At 42.5% G+C, this 24,915-nt stretch overlaps 2 protein-coding genes across 11 annotated transcripts in view; both read right to left on the reverse strand.

The window, feature by feature from the left end:
* dmd (dystrophin) overlaps positions 1–8,525 on the reverse strand; it is a 179,903-nt gene extending 171,378 nt beyond the window's left edge. For 5 of the 10 annotated variants that reach the window (XM_079672706.1, XM_079672702.1, XM_079672700.1 and 2 more), the window contains exon 1: positions 8,238–8,524. In XM_079672706.1, the coding sequence (XP_079528832.1) occupies positions 8,238–8,319 (82 nt within the window). In that variant the 5' untranslated portion in view covers positions 8,320–8,524. Of the gene's footprint in view, positions 1–8,237 lie in introns of all 10 variants that reach the window. The other 5 variants (XM_079672694.1, XM_079672704.1, XM_079672701.1 and 2 more) reach the window with 2 other exon arrangements.
* A 2,191-nt stretch (positions 8,526–10,716) lies between these two features.
* LOC307033495 (transmembrane protein 47-like) lies at positions 10,717–23,432 on the reverse strand. The gene is made up of 3 exons (XM_079671984.1): positions 22,993–23,432; positions 15,656–15,796; positions 10,717–13,665 (listed from the first exon to the last, which is right to left on the reverse strand). The coding sequence occupies exons 1-3, from the start codon at positions 23,219–23,221 to the stop codon at positions 13,487–13,489; spliced, it is 549 nt and encodes a 182-aa protein (XP_079528110.1). The 5' UTR covers positions 23,222–23,432; the 3' UTR covers positions 10,717–13,486.
* Between the last annotated feature and the right edge of the window lie 1,483 nt (positions 23,433–24,915).

Raw genomic sequence — 24,915 nt, forward strand, 5'->3', positions numbered from 1 at the left:
TATACCAAGTTGCTGCTTTTCTCAAATCAGCATCATCTTATTTAGTAATAAACCTCCTTTATTATTTCCTACCAAGAGTTGTTTTTCTTGCTGATTAAAGACTAGGAGGGTTTTTCAATGATGATTTCAATGAACAACCCGAGGGCTAATTAAATGATTTAGCTTGTCTCCTATTGATTCTCTGAAACGTGCCTGCCACAGTTGTTGATAAAGCTGGGGGACTTAAGACGACAACTAACAAAAGCATGTAAGGAATGATAATGATAATAAACCTAAAGAAATGTGTATGCTTTAGAGGAGTAGTTGGTATTTCAGTTAATGTAAAATAAGTCATTTTCAGTGAAGGGTATGACTCTGAATTTCCTTTTAGCTGTTTTTGTTTGTCCAACAAAGCTGCAAACAGACAAAACTAGGACCAGCTAGTGAACATATTGGAATAAAGGGACTACATATGCTCACAAATGTTGTTTCCACCGTGTGTTACATTTGTTGACACTGTAACTTGTCGTGATTGACTTTTGCCAGCAAATGTATCACACCAAATGTTTGAGCTTCTGGCAAATCTAGCAATACTCATCCTAACTTAATCCCTTTGATGAAATCCCTCTATTGCAGGCTGTTAACCACATGTTACAAATTGCTGAAGGCACTCAAAAAAACCTAAAACACCTGGTTTCCATAACTCTGTCGGAGAGGTATCAGAGAGAAACATATTTCCTTTGTGTTCAAACAAACAAACATACAGAACAATTCAGATGTCTTGAGTAGCTGTGGCATCCAGTCCAAAGCCCCGTGATGAATGTGATTGTAGATTAAAGCCGTGTTAACAAGTCAACGAACAGCGTACCAGGCCCTGAGGCTAAAAAGTGACCAGCCAAGTGAGACTGGCTCATTAGGACACAATTCAGATTGATCTGCTCTTCTGCCCGGGTCAAATTAAATCTAATGGAGTAAACTGAGCAAGACAACAACACTTGGTTCTAATTAAGTTCCCGGCAGAGATGTGGAAATGAGCAATGATAGAAATGTTCAACAAACTGTTGCGTTTGAGGATTTTGAGAACTGCGCTCAACATGGTGCTGAAAGTTGAGTGATGTCTCTAAGTTTCACACGGGACAGGATCACCATTCCCCTGGTTGAACGTCCTCCTCCATTTTCACTTCTGCTTATATACTGCCTATATACTATGCCAGTTGCTCTGAGCGTCTAAGTTAAAAGCCCATTGGGTCCCATAAAGGGTTCCCTATGCCTAGGTAGAGGGATTCTGGACGCGGTGTTTGATGCTCCGGGAGTCAGCCTGTGAGTTCAAACATCAACGAGTCGCTGACTACACCCTTTAGTCTCGTAAAAAGGAATTCAATCAATTAACAGGAGACAACAGATGGGGAATGTCTCAATGGTCGCTGCTCAGTTTACACAAAGCCATAAAAGTTTGATCACTCTCGCCCTGCATTTCCTAAACTGTACTCCAACTCAAAGCAAAAGTCAGGACCATAAAGTACTGGCGTCTTGTTTTTGGAAATGTGCCTAATGGCATTAGCCCTCACCGTGTTTCTGTTACAATAAGTAAATATCCTTCCTGCAATATTTCATTTTTGTGGGTTTAGGAGCAAAGGTGCCTTCACGGTCCATTACAAATCCATTATAAGAGTTAAAGTGTCATCACCTTCTGGCACACTTCCTAGATCTAGAGTCCCACCCATACTAGATTTCTGGTCAGAAGTATTACCTAAGAAGAATACAAATCTGATTAGAAATGATTAGTAAACACAGATTCCGAAGGAGATAAAGAAAAGTTATTTATAAGCTGTTCAACTGGCTCCATGTTTCTCCTCTCAGTCTTCTTACGTAAGTGGAGAGGGTCTGTGTCTGGTTGGGGGGCGTGGAGGATGCAGGGGGCTAATTATACACCAAGGCTAAAGCACGACCAAACCGCTGCTCCAATGAGCTCAAGGCTGTACCCGGAGGCTGGGGGGGGGGCGTTAGAGAGAGCACACACACACACACACACACACACACACACACACACACACACACACACACACACACACACACACACACACACACACACACACAGAGCCTCGGAGTGATTAGACCCGCCCTGGATGTGAACAGCAATTAACTGCAATCAGAGCCGTATCCCCCTCCTCACAGCCCTCCCACCGCCTCTCCCTGTGTCCCCCATCCCTCGCTCTTTCATCTGCACGTCAGGCCTTGAACTTGTTTTTGTCTCCATAATTTTTTTAAGGGACCCCTTGATATTTGGGATTATATTACCCGGTATCTTTTCTTCAAGACACATTTAGATGGTGTAGCGGCAGGAGAGCGACTCTTCTTTACTGCCCGGCTTTGAGTGTACTGTGAACTTCTTCCATCATCAGTATGTAGCGTGTTAGCTCTGGCACCAGCAGTCGTCTCTTTTACAGACTTCAGAAGAGGTAACATAGGGGAGGCAGAGGGGAGAAAATGAAAGTATTTGGCCAGTGGGAGGCTTCTCACAGCGGTCTGCTGAGTCAGACTCCAACATAACGTGTTCAGAAACCCACAAAGCATCTCACACTGACTCTCATATTTATGAAACACACTTTCAGGATTCTCAGACGCCTCCTTCCTGCCAACTCCGATTTCTCTGTATTATTTGTGTTCATTCTGCCATCTTTTCTTCCTTCATCTCATCCATTCCACCCTTTCACCCAAGTGGCCCCATCTGCCCTCTGGCCATCTGTCTCCATCTCTCAGAATCTTTCCCTTCACTTTTCCTGAAATCATCCCTTCAAGTCCAGCTTTCCTTACTGTGACCTTGCGACATCATTTTAGGGGAGCAAAGATTAAAAAAAAGAACATTGCTGACAGCGGTGTGAGGAATATAAGAGAGTCAAGAAGCAGATAGGAGAGAATGAAACAATAAACTAGAAATTAAATAAGCCATGTTGACAGACAGCTATGGAAGAGCAGAGAATATAGAGTTGAGAGACTGGGGGGACAAACAAGAGGAGAGCAAATAGTGAAGAGAGCAAAGGCTAGATTGAATTGCATAAGTGTACTGAGGGAAGTATCCAAAATGAGACTCACATTATCCGTTTAAAAGTTAACAAAAACTGTTGATCCACAATTGAAAAATCCAAACTAATGCAAACCCAGGGAGGATCCTGAGCCTGATCAGGTTCAGCATACACCTGATCCCTTTCTAGACAGCGAACAAATCACAGTGTCAGACATGGTGTCCTCACATCAACCGTCTGCGAGCGTTGATGAGAAGAGAGGCTTGACACATCGCTGAGACGTGATAATGTACAGGGGGAATGACTTCTTGCGGTTGCCTTCAGCCCAGCGTGACTCCGCCTCCATCAGAGCCGACCTGCTGCGAGCTGTTGGCCCACTTCCCTGAGAGCGGGGTGCGTCCTGATTCTGAAAAACCCACTTTTCCTGGCGTGAGTCCTCCTAACCCAGAAAGTTTCTGTATGCTGGGAGTTCCAGTGGGATCTCTGACTGCCAGACTCATTATAACCTCTCCCCACACACACACACACACACACACACACACACACACACACACACACACACACACACACACACACACACACACACACACACACACACACACACACACACACACACACACACACACACACACACACACACACACACACACACACACACACACACACACACACACACACACACACACACACACCTCCTCCTCTGGCCTGTAGTGACCCAGAAACTCCATGTGGGTCAGATCATCCTCTGAACCCTCCACTCCATCCTGATTGAAAGACAGTGTGTGTTTCCATCGTTATTCAGTCATTTGTTTCACCACCCGTGCTTTTCTTCCCTTAAGAAGACAACAGCTGCCTTTCTTCTCCACCACCTTGTTTTGTTTCCTCCTGTCTGTCCCTCTCTCATACAGAGCCAGACTCAAATCTCCCAAGAACAGGCGGATCTGTTCCCACACATTCATCTTCATTGCCAGCATCTCACACAGTCTCTCTGAGGACTGACTCAGAGCCAGCGGCTGCCTCTGCTGCCATCTTCTGTCCAGACATTACATCATGCAGACAAACTCACTCAGAGCTGGGACTTTAAAGTTGGATTTTTCACTTTAAATGGTGGCTTCCCTCCTTCTTACTGATGTGCTCTTTGACCTCGGAAACAGGACTGAATTAGCATTTATTTAGGTGGTAAGATGATTAGCTCAAAATGCTAACGAGTGTAGCTTATGTTACAGCCATTGCACACACTTTTGATATTCTTACATTTATCCTTGAATGAACGCCAACTCCATCTTGTTTCGTGATGCTTCCCTTTTCTCCAGTTGACACATTATTTTAAAATGTTCATACTCGCTTTAAATATTTGACTTCTGAGCTATAACTGATCCTGTGTTCTCTAAGCGTTTGGCACGACTTCGGTTAGAATCCTGTTAAACCAAGCACTTCAAAATTCAATTCCCCAGAAGCCAGTTCTCATTCAGCCTTGAGAAATTAGCATTGCTCATTCCCATCATGTCACTGGGCTGGATTGAACATGACAGGAACACGGTACAGCTGTTCGCCAGTCAGCCAGACACAGGTTGGTTAGAGAGGTGTTTGTCTCTGCTGGTTGAGATCTTCATGTCTTGTAAACATATGGAAACAGGAGGATAACATAATGATCCAATTCTTATTAAGAATGCATCCACCTTGTTTTCACTACATTGTCCCCCAGACGACCCCCCCACCCCACCCATGCTGCTGACAGATTTGAAAGGCCAAAGGACAACTTTAATCCCAGCGATACTGTAATACTGTATGAAGGGGGATGCCATACCCTTGTTAGTAGATTGACCAAAATACTTTCCACATTGTTAAACTGCCACCCCCCCTCCCCATCCCCTAGTAACAGAGAGATTGAAGGGGCAGTGTTGAGGTGTTAGTCTGTCTGATTCACTGATCATTACTCTGACTGATGTTTAGACGGCTGATGACGGCTCCATTGGAAATAAAGAATTGTATTTCATTTATCGTCATTTGTTTGCAGCATACGCTCTGTCCTAATCGGAAAAAATATGTTTAAAAATTGCTGAGAAAAAGAAACCCACTCAATGTATATGTGTACTGATAAATCTATGGCGCTGTCCTTGGTGCTGAAGAAGCAGACAGATATGAAATTGCAACTTTTTCTCCGAGTCCCTCCCTTCCCGACGACAGGAGAGAAATCAAAAGGAGGTGAAGAGCACAGGAGTGAAGTGAAATGAAATGGAGACATGGAGAGGAGGGAGGAAAGAAAAGAGAAGGAAGGAGAGCGAAGAGAAAAGGCGAAGAGCGGGAGGTTTAGTAAAGAGAAAATACCCAAGGTATGATGGGTAATCGTGAAGTGGTAATGGACCTGTGGGGCGTGATAACAAGGAAGACATGACACACAACGATATGACGCACGATAAATGGTTGTCAGTGTTGATAAATTCTACCATTTTAAAACCAATCTAGCCCCCCACAGCCTCATATTGATGCACACACACACTCCGACACACACACACACACACAAACACACACACACAGCCTGGAGGACGGATAAATCAAGTGTCATTGGCTGAAGATAGAATGCTTTTTGGTATAAATTGCAAATCATAATGAAAAATGCAGACCCAAGGAAACACCGTCGTCTATCCATCTATCTGTTGTCAAAATAAAAATCACAATAAACAAAATGTTAAATGTTAGGAGTGAATCTGGTCTGGATTACAGCTGGTAGACAGGTGTAGAGGAGAAGTCAACAGAAGGTAGTGACCTCTTGCACACCCTGCACTTTCTAATGAATATAATGCTGACCGTGCGTGGGAATCTTTATGGAGACAAAACATAAGGAACAGGTAAAGTAACATATTATCTTTTAAATCAGGAGTTATCAAGAAATAATCAAATGCTTATTTAGACGTGTGAAATCTGACTTACTATTCTGATACTAGCTTATAGTATAATGTAATTATTTGTACCAATAATAACATATGCACCAGTTAAATGAAGTCACATGTTTTTATGCATACATTACACCACACTCGACTACGGCATGTTTGAGGTGTTGCCTATGCAGACCAGAGACAGACAGACAGATTTAGCTGCTGACAGACAGACCATACGAAGAGCGCAGTGGGTGGTCAAATATGACCCAGGGGGGGATATGAGGAGTGGTGGGGGGGGGGGGGTGGCATAAAAATGAGAAAATGTGAGATATACTGAGAAGTAAAGGAGATACAATGGGGGGGCAAAGGGGTAACAAGAAGAGGGAGAGGGTGAGGGAGAAGCAATGGAAGAGCAGTTTGGAAGACGACACTAAGAAAGAAAGAAAGAAAGTGAGAGGTGGGGGGGGGCACAGTAACCCCCCAGGCCAGGCTATCTGACACCGCACAACAACCTCCATCAGGCCAGCTGACCGCTATTTACAGCATGAGGTGACCCGGCAAGCGGCAGCTGTACATGGGGGGGGGGGGGGGGGGGGGGGAGACACACACAGAGACAATAAATAGTACGAAAGAGAAGGGGGGGCTTTATTTATTAATTAACCCTTTTTTGAGCAGGCAGGACACTCGAGACGAGAGGGAATGAGTGAGGGAACAGTTCCTGTCCCAGTCACACTGAGTGGTGCAGGAATGAGTTATTAAAGTAGTGTAAATATGTTAGGATTATCATTCTGAACAAAACTTTTAAGCATCATAAATGTTTGTCTGCCACAGTTTCTTTTCTAATCCATTCATCCTTGCACTACTCTATTTGTATAAAAATATCCTTGACCCCACTGTCCATCTGTCTGTCTCTGTCAGTCTGTCAGCCTGTCAGTCTGTTAGTCTCTGTGTCTCACCACCCGGTGGACCATTCCAGGACATACAGTATTTACAAGCGCTATATTGGGAAATCAAACTTCTGCGGCCTCTAACTCATCTCAGCACGCTGCGAGACATTCAGTGTCACGGCCACACAAACAACACTTTCACCCAGAGCACATTCAGCCTTGGCGAGGTGGAACTGACGGGAGCCAGGGAACTATTGGGGTCCTGATTTTTTACAAAGAAGCAAGGACAGAGAGGACTTCGCTAAACTAAAAGGAACATTCTGAAGTCAAAAGGACAATTCCATTTCTTGTAACTTCACTCCTTTTCAGGAAAAAGTATTGTAATCTTTGCATACCAAAATGTATCCAAACAACGCCTGAATTCGGATGCATATTAGCTGTTCAACCAAACACACATTTAGAGTCTAAATACATGCTTTCAACTCAATAAAGGCAGAAACAGTTTGTCCCAAAGTGGTAAAGTTATCCATTCTACAATATAACAATCACTGCCGGACCCCACAACATTATATCCAACTGAAAAGGGGCCCAACCCCTACAGTATGTTGGGACCGGTCGGGACCAAAGCCCAACTGTTTACTCTCCTGAGACAGGACAATTCATATTAGGGTCTGCCACTGAGGCCTGCATCTCAAACACCAGTCTATTTCAATCCTAATGTACTGTATAAAGCATACCATTCTAGTGATGTAACACACATGGGGGTGTCACTTACAAAATATAAGAGAGCTACACCCAATGTCTTTCTGCAGTAAGTGATCATATTACACGAGACGTATGGTTCCTGTTCTTCATCAGGAGTGTATATTCATATTAAGTCTTTCGAAGTACATATGTTAACCCATGTCCTCTATGGGGGGCAGTGCCTTACTTCTAACGTTCCATAATTTAAAACCTCATACACAGAGCACTGAGTGCACACACACACGCGCACACGCACAGGGACTACCAATGAAATGCTAGCAAGGTCACAGGCATCAGCTGTTTTTAGATTTGACAAAACCCTGTGTCAACATCCTCTTTAGAAGGAAATACATAGTGCTCCTGGGAAATGTAGTTCAACATTTGCCACAGCAATCTCAAAAAGTAGAAGTACTTTTTTCAACCTAAAAGCATGAAAGATCATCTGACTGGACCCAAATAAAATTGTTTTGTCTCATCATCCCCATCCATATTTCAGAACTCCACTTCCTGTGACAGCTGTCAGTGTGATGGTGACAGTGTGTGTTTAAGGAGTTGTCAGAGCATCCGTCAAACACATGTTTTTTTCACACACACACACACACACACACACACACACACACACACACACACACACACACACACACACACACACACACACACACACACACACACACAGCACACACACAGCACACACACAGCACACACACACAATGAAGCTGTTCTACCTGATCGACACTTGATGATCTCTCCAAACTCGTCCTCCACCGGCTCGTTGCAGTAGTCCTCGGGACGCACACCCTCCGCCATGGGTCACAGGGCACCGGGTTTTAAAAGTTACAAGGTGGGGGGGGGGGGGGTTATTAACCCACAGGTAAATCCACCAGGAGATGGGGATAAGATCCAAAGTACAAATCCAGAACAAACAGCCAAAAGTTGCCCGATGTGAAGACAGGAGCTCCGGTGGAGGACGAAGGCTGGGTCTCTCTGACAGGCGGGTGGACGGGGCAGAGCAGGTGTTCGGGAGCTGGGGGTCGCAGCATTCCCACCTCTAAATAGTAGGATGCTAGGAGGTGGTCTCCTCGGGGCCCAGACTTGTTCAGAGGACGCCAGGCGTAAAACCCGACACCCTGCGGACATATTGCCGCTGACGCTTGTTTCCGGAAGATGAGCTACATGCTAAAGATCAGAGCGAACCGACCTGGGGTGACCTCTGACCTCAGGTGGACGTGGCAACCAGCGTGAACACATGTATATCACATTTATGTTTAAAGTAGAAGTACCACATTTTTGGAGTCCTGGATTCAACATTTTAATTAAATAAAAATACAAAAATATATTTTAAGTACCAAAAGTATCATGTAACACCTGTGTCACGATGGGTCCTTATGGGTTAAAAATAATGGCCAATCTTACAATAATAAGTGACTGGACTATGATTATTAAAAATGCTAACTTTAGTTTGTATACTGCTGTTGCATATATTAACCTATATTTAGCCTACATATGTCAATATGTTTATTTACTAGTTAATTTATATTTTGTATTAGCTAATAAACAACATTTATAAAGTAACTAAGACTGTCAGATACATGTAGTTGAGTATGTAGTAGTATAAAGTAGCAAAACTGGAAATAAGTAACTCAATATTGTACTTAAGTACTGTACTTAGTTCATGGATTTCGGTCATAGATTATTCAGCAACAAAGATTTGTACATTAAAAACCAAGCCTGGTATTCTTGAGCTTCAACATGATAAAATGGTTGATATTCACTGTGCAGAGAGTGTGTGTGTGGGGTGGGGGAGTACAGTGGTTACATGGCAGCACCGTTACACACGTACTAATATTAGATTTGCTGATAAACTGATATACCCACTTTGGGTTTCCTGGCTTTTCAAAAGTAGGACTTGGTTACTGTAATGGCTCCATTACGCACATTGGTGCTGCTATTATTAGAAACGATGCAGAGAATGATCCACACACTCCCAGATACACTCAGCCTGCAGGGAGCTGTGAGAGAATGTTCCAGAAACAGAAGGCCCGGCACTGACTGGCATCCCGAGCAGCCGGCTGGGCCCCCTGACTGCTGTCTGGGCTGGGGGGGCTGCCCCTGCTGGGCTTAGGGAGGAGATATATTTAGAGGAACACTTGTGCTTTGTTGACATTGCCTTCACTTTCATATTCTGTTTGGATAACTACCTTTTTTCACTCACTCAAAGCCTGGTGCACCTGTAACCACACCCACTTCTTTGATGTCATCATAATGTACATTGACAGGGAGCTTCCACTACAACAGCAACCTGAAATCTGATGGTCTAACTGCTTTTGAAAATAGAATTAGTGTAACACTGACACTTTTAAATGTCAATAAAAGATCACAAAAAGAAGATCAATTAATTCGTTTTTTGTTTCTGAGCTGTCAATCTTCTGCCATTTACTTTAAGTGTTGCATTATGGGAAATAGTGTTTGTATCCTGAAATTTTTAAGTAAACTTAATTTAGTGGTCGCACTGCTACATTCTGAAAATCAGTTTCTCTGGGTGGTCATGTCAGAGTGTGGACAGCAGAGGACAGTGTAAGCACAAATTTTACATTACAAGTCTTAACTAGGCCATTGAATCTTGGAAAGATTCAACACTCCTTGATATCATTTTTATCTCAATTCTTACATCCTTGCAGTGATGTACAGGTGTTCCCTGAGCTCTCCGTACGCCATGGCATCAATAGCAAGTTTCCCTTCACCTTTTAAAAAGTGAAAAAGGTAATACATTGATGTGACAAGGTAACACAGTCTACTTACTTGAAATATCCTTGCACCCACTTCTTCTGCTTTAATGGCACCCAACAGAAGAATGATTACCACCACCGGTTTATTTTGAATGCAAGCAAATCGATCAAACAACAGGAATACAAACAGGAATACAAACTAGTGTTGACTTTGGACCTTGAATGCACCAGGTACACCGCCATATTAATAAGCATTTATACTCATTGTAAAAAAGAACACAACATATTTAAAAATGTCTATCTTAGTGGTGGTTTTCCTTTTTTCTGAGAGGTCTTACACCTGAACCACAGTCCATTATGAAAGGGTTTATTGTGTTGAATTTAGCTTACAACAATCCTGGTTCGGTAAATAATACTAAAAGTTAAGTAATTGTTTCAACGCTCACAGGATGTGACAACAAAATGAGACACAGAGTGATGCAGAGACATTCTGGTTAGTGCTTTAATGTGCCAACGTACAAAGAGATAAATGCTGATTACTGACATCACATCGCTACAATGGCATCTAAAACATGCCAACACACATGCACACACACACTCTTTCTGTCATTCACACACACTTCCTAAATCCCTATGCACATCATTAGACAGTGTTTTTCTCCATTATACTGGGAGATGAGCGTGTACTTTTCATCAGTAAATGAATAACCAAACAAATGCTAATAACTACAAGTCAGACCTGGGCTAAAACATCTAATAATGGGTAGAACCTATTAAAGGCTAGTTCTGTGTTTGTTCCACATGAACATACCAGCCTGGATATTATTTTCACCCTGAACCACATGGAAGTGCTTCATTCAAAATCAAAGCATGTAGGTCATTTTTGAAACTGGTACGAACATATTTGTTTTGAACTACCTGGCAAAATAAAACTGTACATCTTAACTCTGTCTTTGGATTTCTTTCCCTTTGACTGTGTCTAAAGTGAGAATAAAAGTGCTGTAGCGTCAGACTAAATCAAATATCAGTTTTATACCCATGGAAGAGGGCCACATTCTCATTGAGATCTGAACAATAGTGATTTTTTGGTTTGTTTTGTTCCGATCTAAAACAAATTAACACGTGGCCCAAATTCTCTTCCGTTAAACCAGCGTGAGTTTGAAATTTGAACGTTTAAAATGCGAAATCCTTCCATTACTGTCACATATGTGGATATTGTAAATGTAAAGTGTTAGTGTATATATTAACCCAGGTCTGTTACAGTGTTAATGCCGAATGCTTCTCTACTCCACCAAAGCACAGAGACGTTTCTAGGTAACAAAAACACCGTCACTAATCTGTGATCATTCAGTATTCAATACTGATCAACTGCTGAAATACTGGTCTCATGCTGAAAAGCTGTTATAGCTTAAGGAATAAGTGCTTCTGTTTTACTCAGTGCTAAAAAAAAAAAATCCACTTACAAGCAGGAGTTTTTTCTTCCCAGAAGACCCATACTTTCATTTGACATCCACCAGTTTAATACTAGAATATACACAGTGAATTTACAGCATGAGGTCTATGGGAGTCTGAACAGGCTTTTAAAGTGAGAGTAAGGGGCTTCAACACATCCTTTTGGCAAATCAGTTGTTGCTCAAATGAGCTGCTTTTAGAAGCAATGCTGTTGTGGTGACAGGCAGAACTCATCAGGGACAACCGACATCATTGTGGCATTTATATGGAATAAATGGACAGCGGCACAGCTCTTCATTTGTTAAAGTGGCGGGGGAGGCGGCCTGGATCCTATTTTTGGGTCATGGTTTCTAGACAGCTCCTCGGAAGAATATGCCACAATGGAGAGCGCAGACAAAATGCCGCTTGAATCTCCGAAATGTCACCTGGAGGAGTCTTATTTTGCATTCGGCTCCCTGTGCGCTTTTTAAATGACAGAATAAATGAAGAATGGAGGTCACGGGTTCCACAGGAAATGGAAATAGGTTTTTGCACAGTGAAAGCTAAACATATGCGTTATCACCTGCTTCTTTGGGAAATAAAATGTGTATAGAAGTACAGTGCTTACTTCTCCATCCATATTTACACTCCAACAATTACATTAACAATGTAATCAGTTTTCTATGATTGTGATTTTAAGTTGGGTTAGTGCATTTTGACTCAACAGTAACACACAATTGCAGCTTGTTGGAGCAGAAAGCATAACCAATACAATTATAATGTGTGTTTTTAACAATGAGTTCAAAGCCACACACTCATATAGTTTGCTCAGACTGCAGTTGGTAATAAAAAGGAAGTGATTTTGGATTCTGCTCTAAACTCAAATGCCACCATATTGACTAACAGCTAAAGGCCACATTTTCTATCTAAGCTGGCAACTTACATTTATGAAATTAGGTGTTTTTGTGAATTCTCTTCAGCTCAATGCATAATCACATTATTCCACTTTCTTAAACTATTGATGTGCACTCAAGCCCCCCTGCTGGGAGATCTGCCGGTGGTGTAGCGGACGCAGTGGAGCTGGACCGAGGCGGACGGATGCTCCCAAAGTCACGGTGTGGACAAACTGGCCTCATTGGGAATCGAACTTTCAGCAGTCGCTTGGAGCCGGCTTTACGCAGGCCCATCTGAGGCCTCCGGCCGAGGCTAATCAATCATGATGGCTCCGTGTCGGTTGCCTCGGTTACAGATAACGGTCGATGACAGAATATTGAGCCGGTGTCTTTGTTTTATCATCCACCAATCTGTCGTATGAAAAGTTATAACTGTAGATGCTCTTCCGTGTCCTTGTGAAAGTTTACTCCAGATGAAGAAAAAGTGCTAAGCTAATGATGCACTGATGGGGCAGGAGGGGGTGGGGGGGGGGGTGTTAAAACCCTTGGAGGATTGGATGATGACAGGTGAAGATACACGTTCCGTTGGATGTGCATGTGTGCGGAAAAAGCCACTCATGTTTCCTCTACGACAGAATCAATAAGTGGGGCTGATAGTTGCTATCCTTTGTTACTGCAGGTGTAGTATGACCCCTCCCCATGATACATCTGGTGACATTAGGGCTGGTTCCAATATGCAGCCTCACTTCTGTTCACCGAGGCAAGAAAATAAATCCTTGACAACCAGCTTAACCCCTTCAATTGCCCCGGGGTTAATTGAAATACAGTTATCGGCTCAAAAATGGTTTATAGTACTCTTTACAGTTCATGGGAGATGAGCCGTTTTCCCCCTTGAATACCTTATGTTCTCAGCTTGATTTGGAGCTAGTAATACTCCTCGTAGTTCTTGGGGTTCAGGCAGTAGAGGATTCCCCCGCCGAAGGAGAAGATGGTCCCCCCCCAGGCCAGGCCGTAGCCCCAGTTGAACTCGTGGTAGATTCTCAGGTTGATGCTCTGGACGAACTTGATGGGGTAGAGGACCAAGCTGAAGGCCTGCAGGACCACTGGAGGGCACAGGAAGACCATAAGTGTCATTTATTAAAGGAGGCATATACAGTATAATGGACAGAACAAGAATATGTTTACATGCTGTAATATTAAAAGAAACACATTATTTTTCTCATACTTTCTATCTGTATTGACCTTCTGTCAGAAACACACTGTTTTAGCGCCTGTCTCTAAGGCCCCTCCTGAAAAAGACCACTTCTGATTGGTCAGCTGTACTTTACTTCACATTGGTTAGCAGTCACGTACAAACACTTGAGGAATTCTAGAGAAATAGCAGAAATTAGCATCGACTGAGTCATGAAGAGCCTCGGGGGAATGTCATTTAGCTCTGTTTAGTTCATTTAGCACGGCTTTGAAAAACAAAATAAATCAAACTGGATCAGGCAGGAGGCAAGGAGCAGGGCTGAGGGAGGAGGGAGGAGGGAGGAACAGGAGGAAGAGATAGAGGTGGACTACAGGCTCCAAGGACACAGGACGAGTTTGATGAAGAGATGAGGGAAAAGATGGACGAGGGGGGTGAGAGATAGATATATAAAATGGGAGGGGGGGTTGGATGGCAGTGGAACAAAGGAGAACACATCAATTGTTGTTTCTTCAAAGGGAATTCATCTTGTGGGAAGGCAAACAAAAAAACTAACACGGGATACATAACATCCAAAAACATGCAAATATTACCACAGATTGTGTGGAATGCAGCTTTAAAGAAGTAGTTAGTTGTCAAGAAAAGTGTATGTGATCCATCTTTCCCCGAGGGGTCTCTCTAAAGTCCATTCAACACACTTTGCCTCTGTGCTCCGCTTTTAAAATATCTTTTACAGATGTTGTTTGTGTTCCATCACGGCAAAAACTACTTTATTTTGACAGCTAGGGTTTTTTGTGCGTTTGTTTGTTATTATTCATAGATTCCATCCCTGTTTTGCTCCCTCTAAAATGAAGCTGAATGCTTTAAATATTGATTTAGTTGCATCAAAGTTAATGCTAATTAAAATCCTTCTCTAAAGTTTTATGATGTGCTGTTATAATTATGCAAAACAAAATCCAGCTACAACAACTTCTTCAAGTTTGTGTCTTATTTTTGTGTTTTTTGGCGCTTGTTTTTTCCACCTTCAACCCTGAATATTCAACAATATAAGGAAATGGAAACCCCAAAAGTCACAATAGGGACTTTTTAACATCAATCCTACTGTAAGTAACAAATATAAATATGTTTATATCCAATCTGCTTTAAGCATTTTTACTTTGTATAGATGCATTGAAAGTATTTCCAGGATAAGAAGATTCTTTGAGAAATCACACAGCTTCTGAACTCTCCAAAACCAGCCCTTTAAATAAGATTGTCTCCTTGTTTTTTCACTTCAGTGACATTCAGAAGGCAACACATCCAGCTTTGGAAAATCAAACATTTCACGCCTAAAAATAAATACAATTTCCAATTATTCCGGGAGGTTAGAACCCGGAAAAAGGAGGAAACTTGTCAGTCGTCCAACTTGAGATTTGGGCTGGCGAGGGAAATTAAAGGGACAGGCATGACTCTCCGCTCTGACCCGACTTATAAAAATAGGATTTTCTCTAAATGAGTTTGAGGGAAAGAAGAAAAAAGTGAGTGTAAACCTGAGTGTGTGTAGTGTGGTCTGTGTGCACATTTAATAAGTAAGGATTATCATTTAAATACATGTCAGTTTTCAATGTGATACCTTCAACCTTCCTATTACCTTGTCTAAATTCGCTAATTAAGTGTGTAAGTGTGTGTTGTGTCATCAGGTGTGTATAATGTGTGTGTGGCCTCAGGCCCAGACCTGCTGAGTGTGTATTGACAGCAGTTCATTGTGTGTGTGTGTGTGTGTGGGTGTGTGCGTGTGTGCGTGTGTGCGTGTGTGTGTGCGTGCGTGCGTGCGTGCGTGCGTGCGTGCGTGCGTGCGTGTGTGTGTGTGTGTGTGTGTGTGTGTGTGTGTGTGTGTGTGTGTGTGTGTGTGTGTGTGTGCTGACCCGCAGCGAAAAGCATGGAAGCGACGGGTGCGTAGAATCGTCGTCTCGTGCCGATGCACACGGCAACCAGAGCGACCAGGAATGACATCAGCACCAGGGCTCCACCCCCTAGCAACAGGGCCAGCGTAGCAACCTGCCAGTCTGGAAAACAGAAGGAGAAGAAAAGACCAAAGGTTAAAATGATGGATGACAGAGAAATTGGTAAAGAGAAGAAGAACATGACAAAGTAACAGAGGGAACAATCATGAATAAATGCAATATTGTATAGATAAAAATGAAATGCAAAGAATCCCAAGTGGGCCTGGGACGAGAGACAGAGCCACGAGAAACATATCATTTGATTTTGATATTTTATATCACTGCTTTTACCAAAAGCCCATCAAGTATGTTGATTACATGCAGAACAAAGGAGCAGGTGAGGACAAGAGAAAGGAAGGTATTAAAATGGAAGGCGTAAGGTATTAGGACAATGATGTAAAACAAGGAGACAAGATGATAAAAAAAGGATAGAAAGTTGAAGGAAAGATGGGATAAGGGAGATAAAGAGGGAGGGGGCCGGGTAGGAAAGAGGCAATGAAAAAGAATGATGGTTGAATTAAGGAAGCATGAACACATAAAAGAAAGTGAAGGTAAAAACGGAAAGCAAGGGCACAATTTAAGGGAAGGAAGGAAGGTTGAAGGGAATGAGAGGGATGGGATTAATCAAAGGATATAGCAGGAAGGATGTGAGGATGATGAAAGGAGGAGGAAGATGAAGGAAGGTGGACTGAAGTTAGGAGAAAGAGAGAATGAAAAGGAAAGAAAAAGGGCGTGATGTCCTTAAGGGAACACTTAGAAGGAGCAAGGACGGAAGAAAAAGACAGGCAGATGGAAGGGAAGGCAAAAGGAAAGAGGGAAGACGTGAAAGAGCAAGGAAGAGTGTTTAAAAAACAAAGTTAATAATGGATAAAAGTGGGAGAGAAAACCGACAGAGACAAGTTAAAGTGAGATCAGGAGAGGTTTGGTGGCGATGAAGCGTCTCTGATAATGCTACAAGGACAGAGGGCAGGATGAAAATAAATGCCAAAAGGAGGTGGAGAAGAGGAGGGGTTGCTTGTGGTGAAGGCAGAGGAGGAAGAGGAGGAGGTGGGGGGAGGTGGCGTGAACGTGCGGGGAACCGAGCAGCGCTGAGTGAAAGTAATGAAGAGAGGGAGAGAGCACTTAGTATACCTGAGCTGACAAAAAGCCTTGGCGAAAAAGCTTTACTGGCACGTTATCAAAAATCTGTCCGCGTTTATATATAGGGGAGCACTGTGGCACTGGAAACACACACACTTACACACACACACTTACACACACTTACACACTTACACACACACACGCACGCACGCACGCACGCACACACACACACACGCACACACGCACACACACGATGTCACTTTGCTTTTTGTTTGGCCACACAAGAGAGTGTCACAGTGGAATTCCTCTATATACAGTATCTTCATTATCATGGGGTATTTACGTCCATTTCAAGGGACGGTGAAATTAGAACTCCCATAATAGCGACATTTTGCAAAGCTCTTGTACAATGTACGGCACTTTCTTTATTAATACATCTTATTGTGAACTAGAAAAAATGTTCTCCGGCTAAAGTTAGTGGGCTAAAGTTCACTTGGTTGTCTAAGAAAACAGATCAGTTGGAGTGGATGGATTTCACTGTGAAATGTCTCTATTTGCTATGCTGGTGTGACGGCTAGATATAGACACTAGATACAGACGGCTATATAGACACACATATAGGCTACGCACGTGCACACACACACACGCGCACACACACACACACACACACACACACACACACACACACACACACACACACACACACACACGCCTCATCATTAAATCCATCTGGGCTCAGGTGGAGAAAGGAGATTTGACAATTTCTCTCACCTTTTCTCCCACCTGATGCTATCAAAGTGGTCATGTAAGCTGCTGAAAAACCTATTTCTGCGCACAGCTGAACTAGGATACGATACATGAGAAAAGACGTTCATAAATAAAGTAACCCGAACTCCTTAAGGAAATGCACAAGCTTTAAAGGCTTCAAACTTAAAGATCTGGATCAAACAGCAATGAAATGTAGCTGTCAGTATTGAAGCTGTTTAGGTTGTGTAAATATAGTCGGGTGAAATGTACTGCCTTAGTTTGGTAAAAAATCTAATGAAAGACGGAAGATGGCGTGGGGGATAAGGAAAATGTGATATTTGGAGGTAGAAGGAGAGGTGAAAGATGAGATGCAGAGGTGGATAGTGGGAGGGAAGGAGGAAATTAAAAGGAGAGAGGAGAAAGTGGGAAGAGAGGAAGATAGAGAGCAGGAAGAGGAGAGGACATTCAGAAGCATCTTGTAATTCAAATGGAAAGCAACCAGACATTTTCAATTTGACTGATGCTGAGGATTGTCTTCTGGACAAAAAACTAGTCTTCAAAATAGTTGCAGGAAATGTTGCCCTCTATACGCAACACAACAAGGACAGAGGTAGGGAGGTAGAGGGATACAAAAGGGGCTTAGGTGGGATATCAGTCCTTCGTATTTAACTTTCCTCGAAGCCATAGAGCTGAAGCAGCCACAACCAATCAAATGTCAGCATGAAATTGGAAGGAATCCAATAACCAATCGGTTATGACAACAAATGTGTTCATACTTTAGTCACATCTCTCTCTCAGACACCCTGAGGCAGAATTGGCTTTTTTATACGTGTTTCTTGTGAGATTTGCAGGAAAAATGAGGGTAGCCTAGTTAGCCTAGCTCGTCAGTCTCAACCAAGATCTTCCTAATTTGAATGTAAAGACACATAGCCTACTGTCGCTAAAAAAATACATTAACCTCACCCCCTCTTTCTCGCTCACGCACACACGTGCACAAAATGGCTTTAACCATACAACTCTTTGCAGTTTAGCTCTCATAAACATGCAAAGCCTTTCCTCCTGTCTCTCTATTCCACACATGGCTGGTTTGAAGTTTTAAAAATGTATCACGGGCACATATAGGAACCGCACAATTTGTCACATGTACCGTATGAAACGTCGTTCTTTCTCACACACACATACACTGGTTGGGGTATGTAACTTTCTAATTAGTGCCTGCACCAGCTTCTCACACACAGTGAGCTGTTCTCACTCGCAGGGAGAAATACCTCGTGCTGTAAGGTGACTGTTTGTCATGTGACAGGAACCAACAACCAAGATATGTAAAGCAACAAAATCCAGTTTGATTCCAAGTGAACATTGCAGATACAAATTCAAAAACAAGGAAATGATTTAAAAGATATGCAATAAATAAAAGTTACAGTTGTGTTCTTGAGTCCAACAAGTATGGTGTGTATGTGCTGCTGCTGCTGCTGCTGCTGCTGCTGCTGCTGCTGCTGCTGCTGCTGCTGCTGCTGCTGCTGCTGCTGTGATACTGTAGCTGCTTTGAAGCTTGATTTGCATCCACCAAAAGGATTTGATGTGTTTGGGCCCATGCATACCCCTTTCTCAACCATGCCCCCAGTGTGTGTGTGTGTGTGTGTGTGTGTGTGTGTGTGTGTGTGTGTGTGTGTGTGTGTGTGTGTGTGTGTGTGTGTGTGTGTGTGTGTGTGTGTGTGTGTGTGTGTGTGTGTGTGTGTGTGTGTGTGTGTGTGTGTGTGTGTGTGTGTGTGTGTGTGTGTGTGTGTGTGTGTTGTGGTTATTCCCCTGTCTGTCTGCCTGCCACATCATTTCCCATTCCTCGTACTGCTGCTACAAATAGAACTGGGTCTCTGGGGGCTCCACTCACTGAGAGGAGCGATGGACTCAGAGGAGATGAGGGGGAGAGAAAGGAGGGATCGGGGTGAGGGAGGAGAGAAGAAGAAAAAAGGGGGAGAGACTTGACCCTGGAGAAAATGGATAGAGGGACATAGAAGATGGTGAAATTACAAAGGGGAAATTATTTACATTAGACATGTAACAATAAAGCCCTGTGAGGGGGGGGGGGGAAGAAAGGGAATGAGGTACAAAAAAAAGGAGATTAATTGGGAGGAGGTTTGATTAAGGGGACAATTCATTTGAGAGTGCAGACGGAAAGGGCCTGGTGAGTAAAAGGGAGGGACGGATCGATGGACTGATAGAGAAAGATGAGAGGGGCAGACGGGAGGAGGCAGCGTTAATGGAGGATGTAGGCGACTGATCTCAGATCTGTGACAACAAAGACTGGTCAGAAATGACATCACTGTACACAAAATGTGTCGACATTCAGTACATCTTTTGGGGTTTGATCATTAATAAATCAAATGGCTTTTATGCTGGGAAATCTCATACATTTGAAAAATTGTTAACAAAGTGTAAGAAATTAGAAACATGTTATGGTTTCCTCGCTTTAAGTAATGGTTTCTCCTGCAATCCCAACAGTGGTCCTGGTTCATCTTCTCTCAAGGTCAGGTGAATGACACATCTGTCGGCAGCAACAGCTATCTTTTGTTCCCTGAAATGTATTTTGCTTTGGTTTTATTTAACACTATTGCTGTTGCATTTTTAAACCTGAAACAGATATGGTTGTTCTTCAGATTGAGCGTGAAATGTAGGTGGAGGCTGAGCCAGACAGGAGGAGATGAGGGGGGAGGAAAAGGAGGAAGAAAGTAGGTTGGCTGCTAGGTGTAACTTCTAGCAACAGTGTGTGTGTGTGTTTCTGTGTTTGTGTGTGTGCCCACTTTAAGATTTTTCATCTGAAGCCGTGTTCTATTTGTCAAATATGACGGCATTCGACTCGAGGATTTCTGTGTGGCGCTGATTTGATCTCACACGCTGCTGGTGATTGAAGTGTCTGTCGGCCACTGCCATCAGTATCAAACATCCTGACGTAACGTTGCTTCATCTATCGGTTAAAGTGATGGCCATTTTGTCAGAGTGGCACATAAATGTTGCATGGCTTTATTCAGATATGACATATATAGAAAGTGGCGCTGCTGGAGAAGTGAGTTTGAGGAAGAAAAGAGATTTCATCAACATAAAAGCTGTAATTATGACTGGGAAAATCCACATATTTTTGAAGAAGCTCCAAAATAATACCTATTATCATTCCACCTGCATCAGTTAGCAATGAAACTCGTGTTTTAATTGCTACAGCTGGTCTTTATACAGCAGTTCTGCAGAGTCAGATATTTCCTTTATACCTTTGTTTTCCATCCCACTCTAATTAATCAGCGGCTATGCTGTGCATGTTGTAAACTGAACATTTCTCACTCTGATGGAGGTGTTACGATCTGTGTGCATACATTACATCTGATGCTTGTTGTTGGGGGCGAAGCATTTGTGTAAAGCTTGTTGGTGTTCCCTTGGGTCTCGAGAGGACCATATAAGCCTGTTTAATATCATTTTTCTAATGTTTCTTCTGTGTAGTTCAAGTTAATGTAATGAGGTGGCTCTACTGTAGTTGCTCTACTTGTATGTGTTTTGTTCTAGAACAAACCAAATTATACAAGTTTTTTTTTTTTTTAAAGATCTGTGTGTGTGTGTGTGTGTGTGTGTGTGTGTGTGTGTGTGTGTGTGTGTGTGTGTGTGTGTGTGTGTGTGTGTGTGTGTGTGTGTGTGTGTGTGTGTGTGTGTGTGTGTGTGTGTGTGTGAGCAACAACAGAGAAATCAGAGTGTTACATGAAATATTCAGCTGGGCTTCAGAGGAGACGGTCCAGAAATAGGTCAGCTCGACGTGGGAGCCTCTTATTGGCACACACACACACACACACACACACACACACACACACACACACACACACACACACACACACACACACACACACACACACACTACAGACTCCCTTTCTGTCACACGCACACTAATCATGATCTATGATACTCAGATAGGTATATAGAATAGATAGATAGATATCGATAGATAGGTAGATAGATAGATAAATAGATAGACAGATATATATATATATATATATATATATATATATATATTCTTTAAATGTAAGTAATTTTGTGAAGTACATTTTAGCAATAGATAGATAGATGGAGTCTGTCACCCTATCTGACAGTTTAAAGACCTCTTAAAGTGATTCCATTGTTAATGCCCCCCAGTGAAATGAGCTTTATCAGCGCCAGAGTCTCAGTGGCAGTAAACCAAGACACTTTCACCTCAATTTAAGTAGTGCTAGTGAACTCTTGTTTCCCTGGAAACCAATCCAACTTCCAAAGATAAACCCCGCCCCAAAAACTGCAAGCCCTCTCTTGGGTGTGACAACAAGGACGATTCCTCCTCAACAAAAGAATTGTGTGGGTACAAAAGTAAGTGATATTGAAACGGGATGAGCCAGCAAATGTATTTCCCCCCTTTTCCTGCCCTGACGAATGAATGGATACGTGCAGGTAGGTGGTCACACCCAGGGGAGCTGATGAAGTTGGTGGCAGTTTTGCTGCATTGATATTATGGTGATGATCATTGCAAAAACAGGGTGAATACGTTATAGCTCTTAGCAGCATTCAATTGACTTTTATTTCCCTTAGAAGGGCCAAAAAGTATTATTTTTATTATTATCCTCTTGTAGACATGATAACAGAGAAATGCTCTATCATTACATTTTAACATAAAATAAAACAAAATATGTATTTGAAGGGTTGCAACTAACTTTCTTTTTGAATCACTTTATTAAATTCCATCTTAAAACGACTTATTATCAAAGGTATTCACTTTAACATTATGGAATAGAATGAAAAAATGAAATTTGAAAGCATTTTTGATCTAATAAATGACCAAAATGATCAATAGATTATCAAAAGTGCCTCTTTATGAATGTTAATAATTGTTTCAGCTCTAATGCATTAATACAAAAAAAACATTAACAGGTTTAGTATTTACTATACGTTTGTGTTTTCAAAATGTCACGTCTGCTTTTAGGAGGAGGGGTGAGAAGGAATGTCAATGTGAACAGAATCCTTTGGTGCAGGTTTAACAAATGGCAATCCTTGTTTTTTTAAATGCATGACCCATTTTTCCTTCAAAAAGCAGAAATAATATTAAAAATCACAATGCATGCAAATCCTTTGGAAGTTAATTCCAGCCTGCATAATTTCTTCATCTCAACTCCACAATAATTAGTGTGGCTATCCCAGTGGAGTCACAGTACAGTATGAGGCTTTGGATAGAGATAGTAATAGTCATAATACACTTATTATATCTTTGGGCATGTTGAGGAAGCATCCCTTAATCATGTCATGAGATCAACTCTTTGTTATCTACCATACTGTACAAACAGCTCCTGATAATGCATAATAGAAGACACCTAATAACCGGGTGTCTAATAATATAATAATAATTTATCCATAAGCTCTAAATCTTGATTTACCTGAGACCAGCGTGCTGCTGCACTGCCAGTTGTCGGTGCTGGCAGGCTTCCAGCAGGACTCCCACAGGGACAGGTAGTACTGGTCGTCGGCAGTCACCCACGCGGGGCTCATCACGGCACCCACATCCAGGCAGAGCGCGAGGAAGACGCACACCAGCCCGACCAGCTTCAGCGGCGTGATCGGTGAGCTGCGCGCCGAATCCTCCGTCTCGGTGACCGCAGAAGGCATAGCGCGGAGGAGAAGGGGACCGCTTCAGAAACAGGAGAGAGAGCCGGTGTGTGGATGTACTCCTTCCCTCCTGATGATGATGGATGCGAGTGGTGTTGTTGCCGCTGCTGGTGGACCCGCAGCCGCCTGCGTTACGCGCTGGTCGGGCGCTGTGCCTATTGGCACCGCTCCGCCGCGCACCGGAGACCTCCCCGTTTACCGCGCTGACGTCAAGGCTCCGAGGTATCAGCAGGTGCCACAGGGTCCTAAAGAGAGAGAGGGGAGAGAAGAGCCCCTAACTCAGGACTGGAGATGTTGGCAACACTGAGAACCTGAGACCAAATTCATAGAGACTTGGAGCCATTTACCAAACTCTGTGTGCACATCAGAAACACGTTTATTAAGTAAGTTTACACATACCAGGAATTTGCAAGATGCTTTGTAAGAAAAGCACCACACAATTATTATAACAGAGAGATATAGAGCAATGTTTACATGAAATACCAACACAAATATGCTACGTATGATTTGACAAGATCATTTTGTTAATATTTACCAATATTTGTCTTATTTATTGCTATACAATGACCAAGGCTTACCGTGTGTTAATTAGGCTACATCCCCCTTCTTTATAGCCAATGTTTTAAGCTATTCTCTATGTAAAACATTTTTACTAGGGCAATTCTAATTCTAATCAATTTTCCCCAACTTTAGTTATGTTGTTGTAGTTGATTTGGCCTGCAACACATTTTTAAATATGCCTATCAACTCTTAGAAATACCCATCCAGACATTTTCAAATCCATAGTTGCCTTAGAGGTGGGGTACTGTAAAAAGCACGACCAATCATCTGAGCCGGCCCGGTTAAAATAACTGGATGGCCTACCTGCCTGTCAGCCTTCCATCTGTGCACACATTTATCTCGTGCCCTCATTGGTCATGTGCGCGTTCGTGTGTGTTGGAGGAGGGGCTCTGTAAGGAAGTGGCAGATTTTTTCCGGCTGTGTATTTTCAAATTCTAGCGCACTCGAGCTGGATTCTCAAAAATGACCTACCCCACCTTTAAGTCTTTAGCCAAGTGGTTTCATTAGTCACTCTTCCATTAAATTAAGTACTCTTTCTTTGAATTATGGGCTGTTGGTCAGACAAAAAAAGGCATTAGGATGACACCTTGAGACTAGTGGGAATTTTCGACTATTCACTGATATATATCAAAATCGATCAATCTAATAATGAGTAGATGAATACAAATGTACTAAACTTGTCTTGTCCAGAAATATTACTGAGGTCATGAACACATCCAATATATCTATGGAAAAAGTTTGGTAGCCAATATGTTGTATTGCTTATCAATGAAACTTTTGTTTGTAAGAATATCAACAATGTCATGTTTCATAGTCTTGCTTTGAAGTCCACTTGCTTTATTAGAATGCATAAAAAAGGATGACATCATCACTTAACAAAAAATCCCTAATTGATCGTTAGACATTATTAAAAAAAAAAGCCCTTAAAACCTTTATTTATGACTTAATAAAACAGAGTTTGGATTCATTATTAGATTAGGCATTGGGTTCTTGCATTAGAGGAAGAAGCAAAAAGGAAATGGAGGGCAGAGTGATGGAGGAAGTGGGAGGCACATGAAGGAATATTATTGTTTCTCCTCCTCTGCATACTAATGCAAAGCCAGATATGAGATGGAGAGAGACAGGAGGGGGAG

This window comes from Notothenia rossii (genome assembly GCF_949606895.1).
Source record: "Notothenia rossii genome assembly, chromosome: 3".
Lineage (NCBI taxonomy): Eukaryota > Metazoa > Chordata > Actinopteri > Perciformes > Nototheniidae > Notothenia > Notothenia rossii.

Excerpts from the sequence above, each read along its gene's own strand:
- LOC307033495 (XM_079671984.1), bottom strand. The coding sequence starts at position 23,221 with ATGCCTTCTGCGGTCACCGAGACGGAGGATTCGGCGCGCAGCTCACCG. Across the intron at positions 15,797-22,992 it reads CAGCAGCACGCTGGTCTCAG|ACTGGCAGGTTGCTACGCTG; the intron begins GTAAATCAAGAT and ends TCTGTTTTCCAG. Across the intron at positions 13,666-15,655 it reads TTCCATGCTTTTCGCTGCGG|TGGTCCTGCAGGCCTTCAGC; the intron begins GTCAGCACACAC and ends TGTGCCCTCCAG.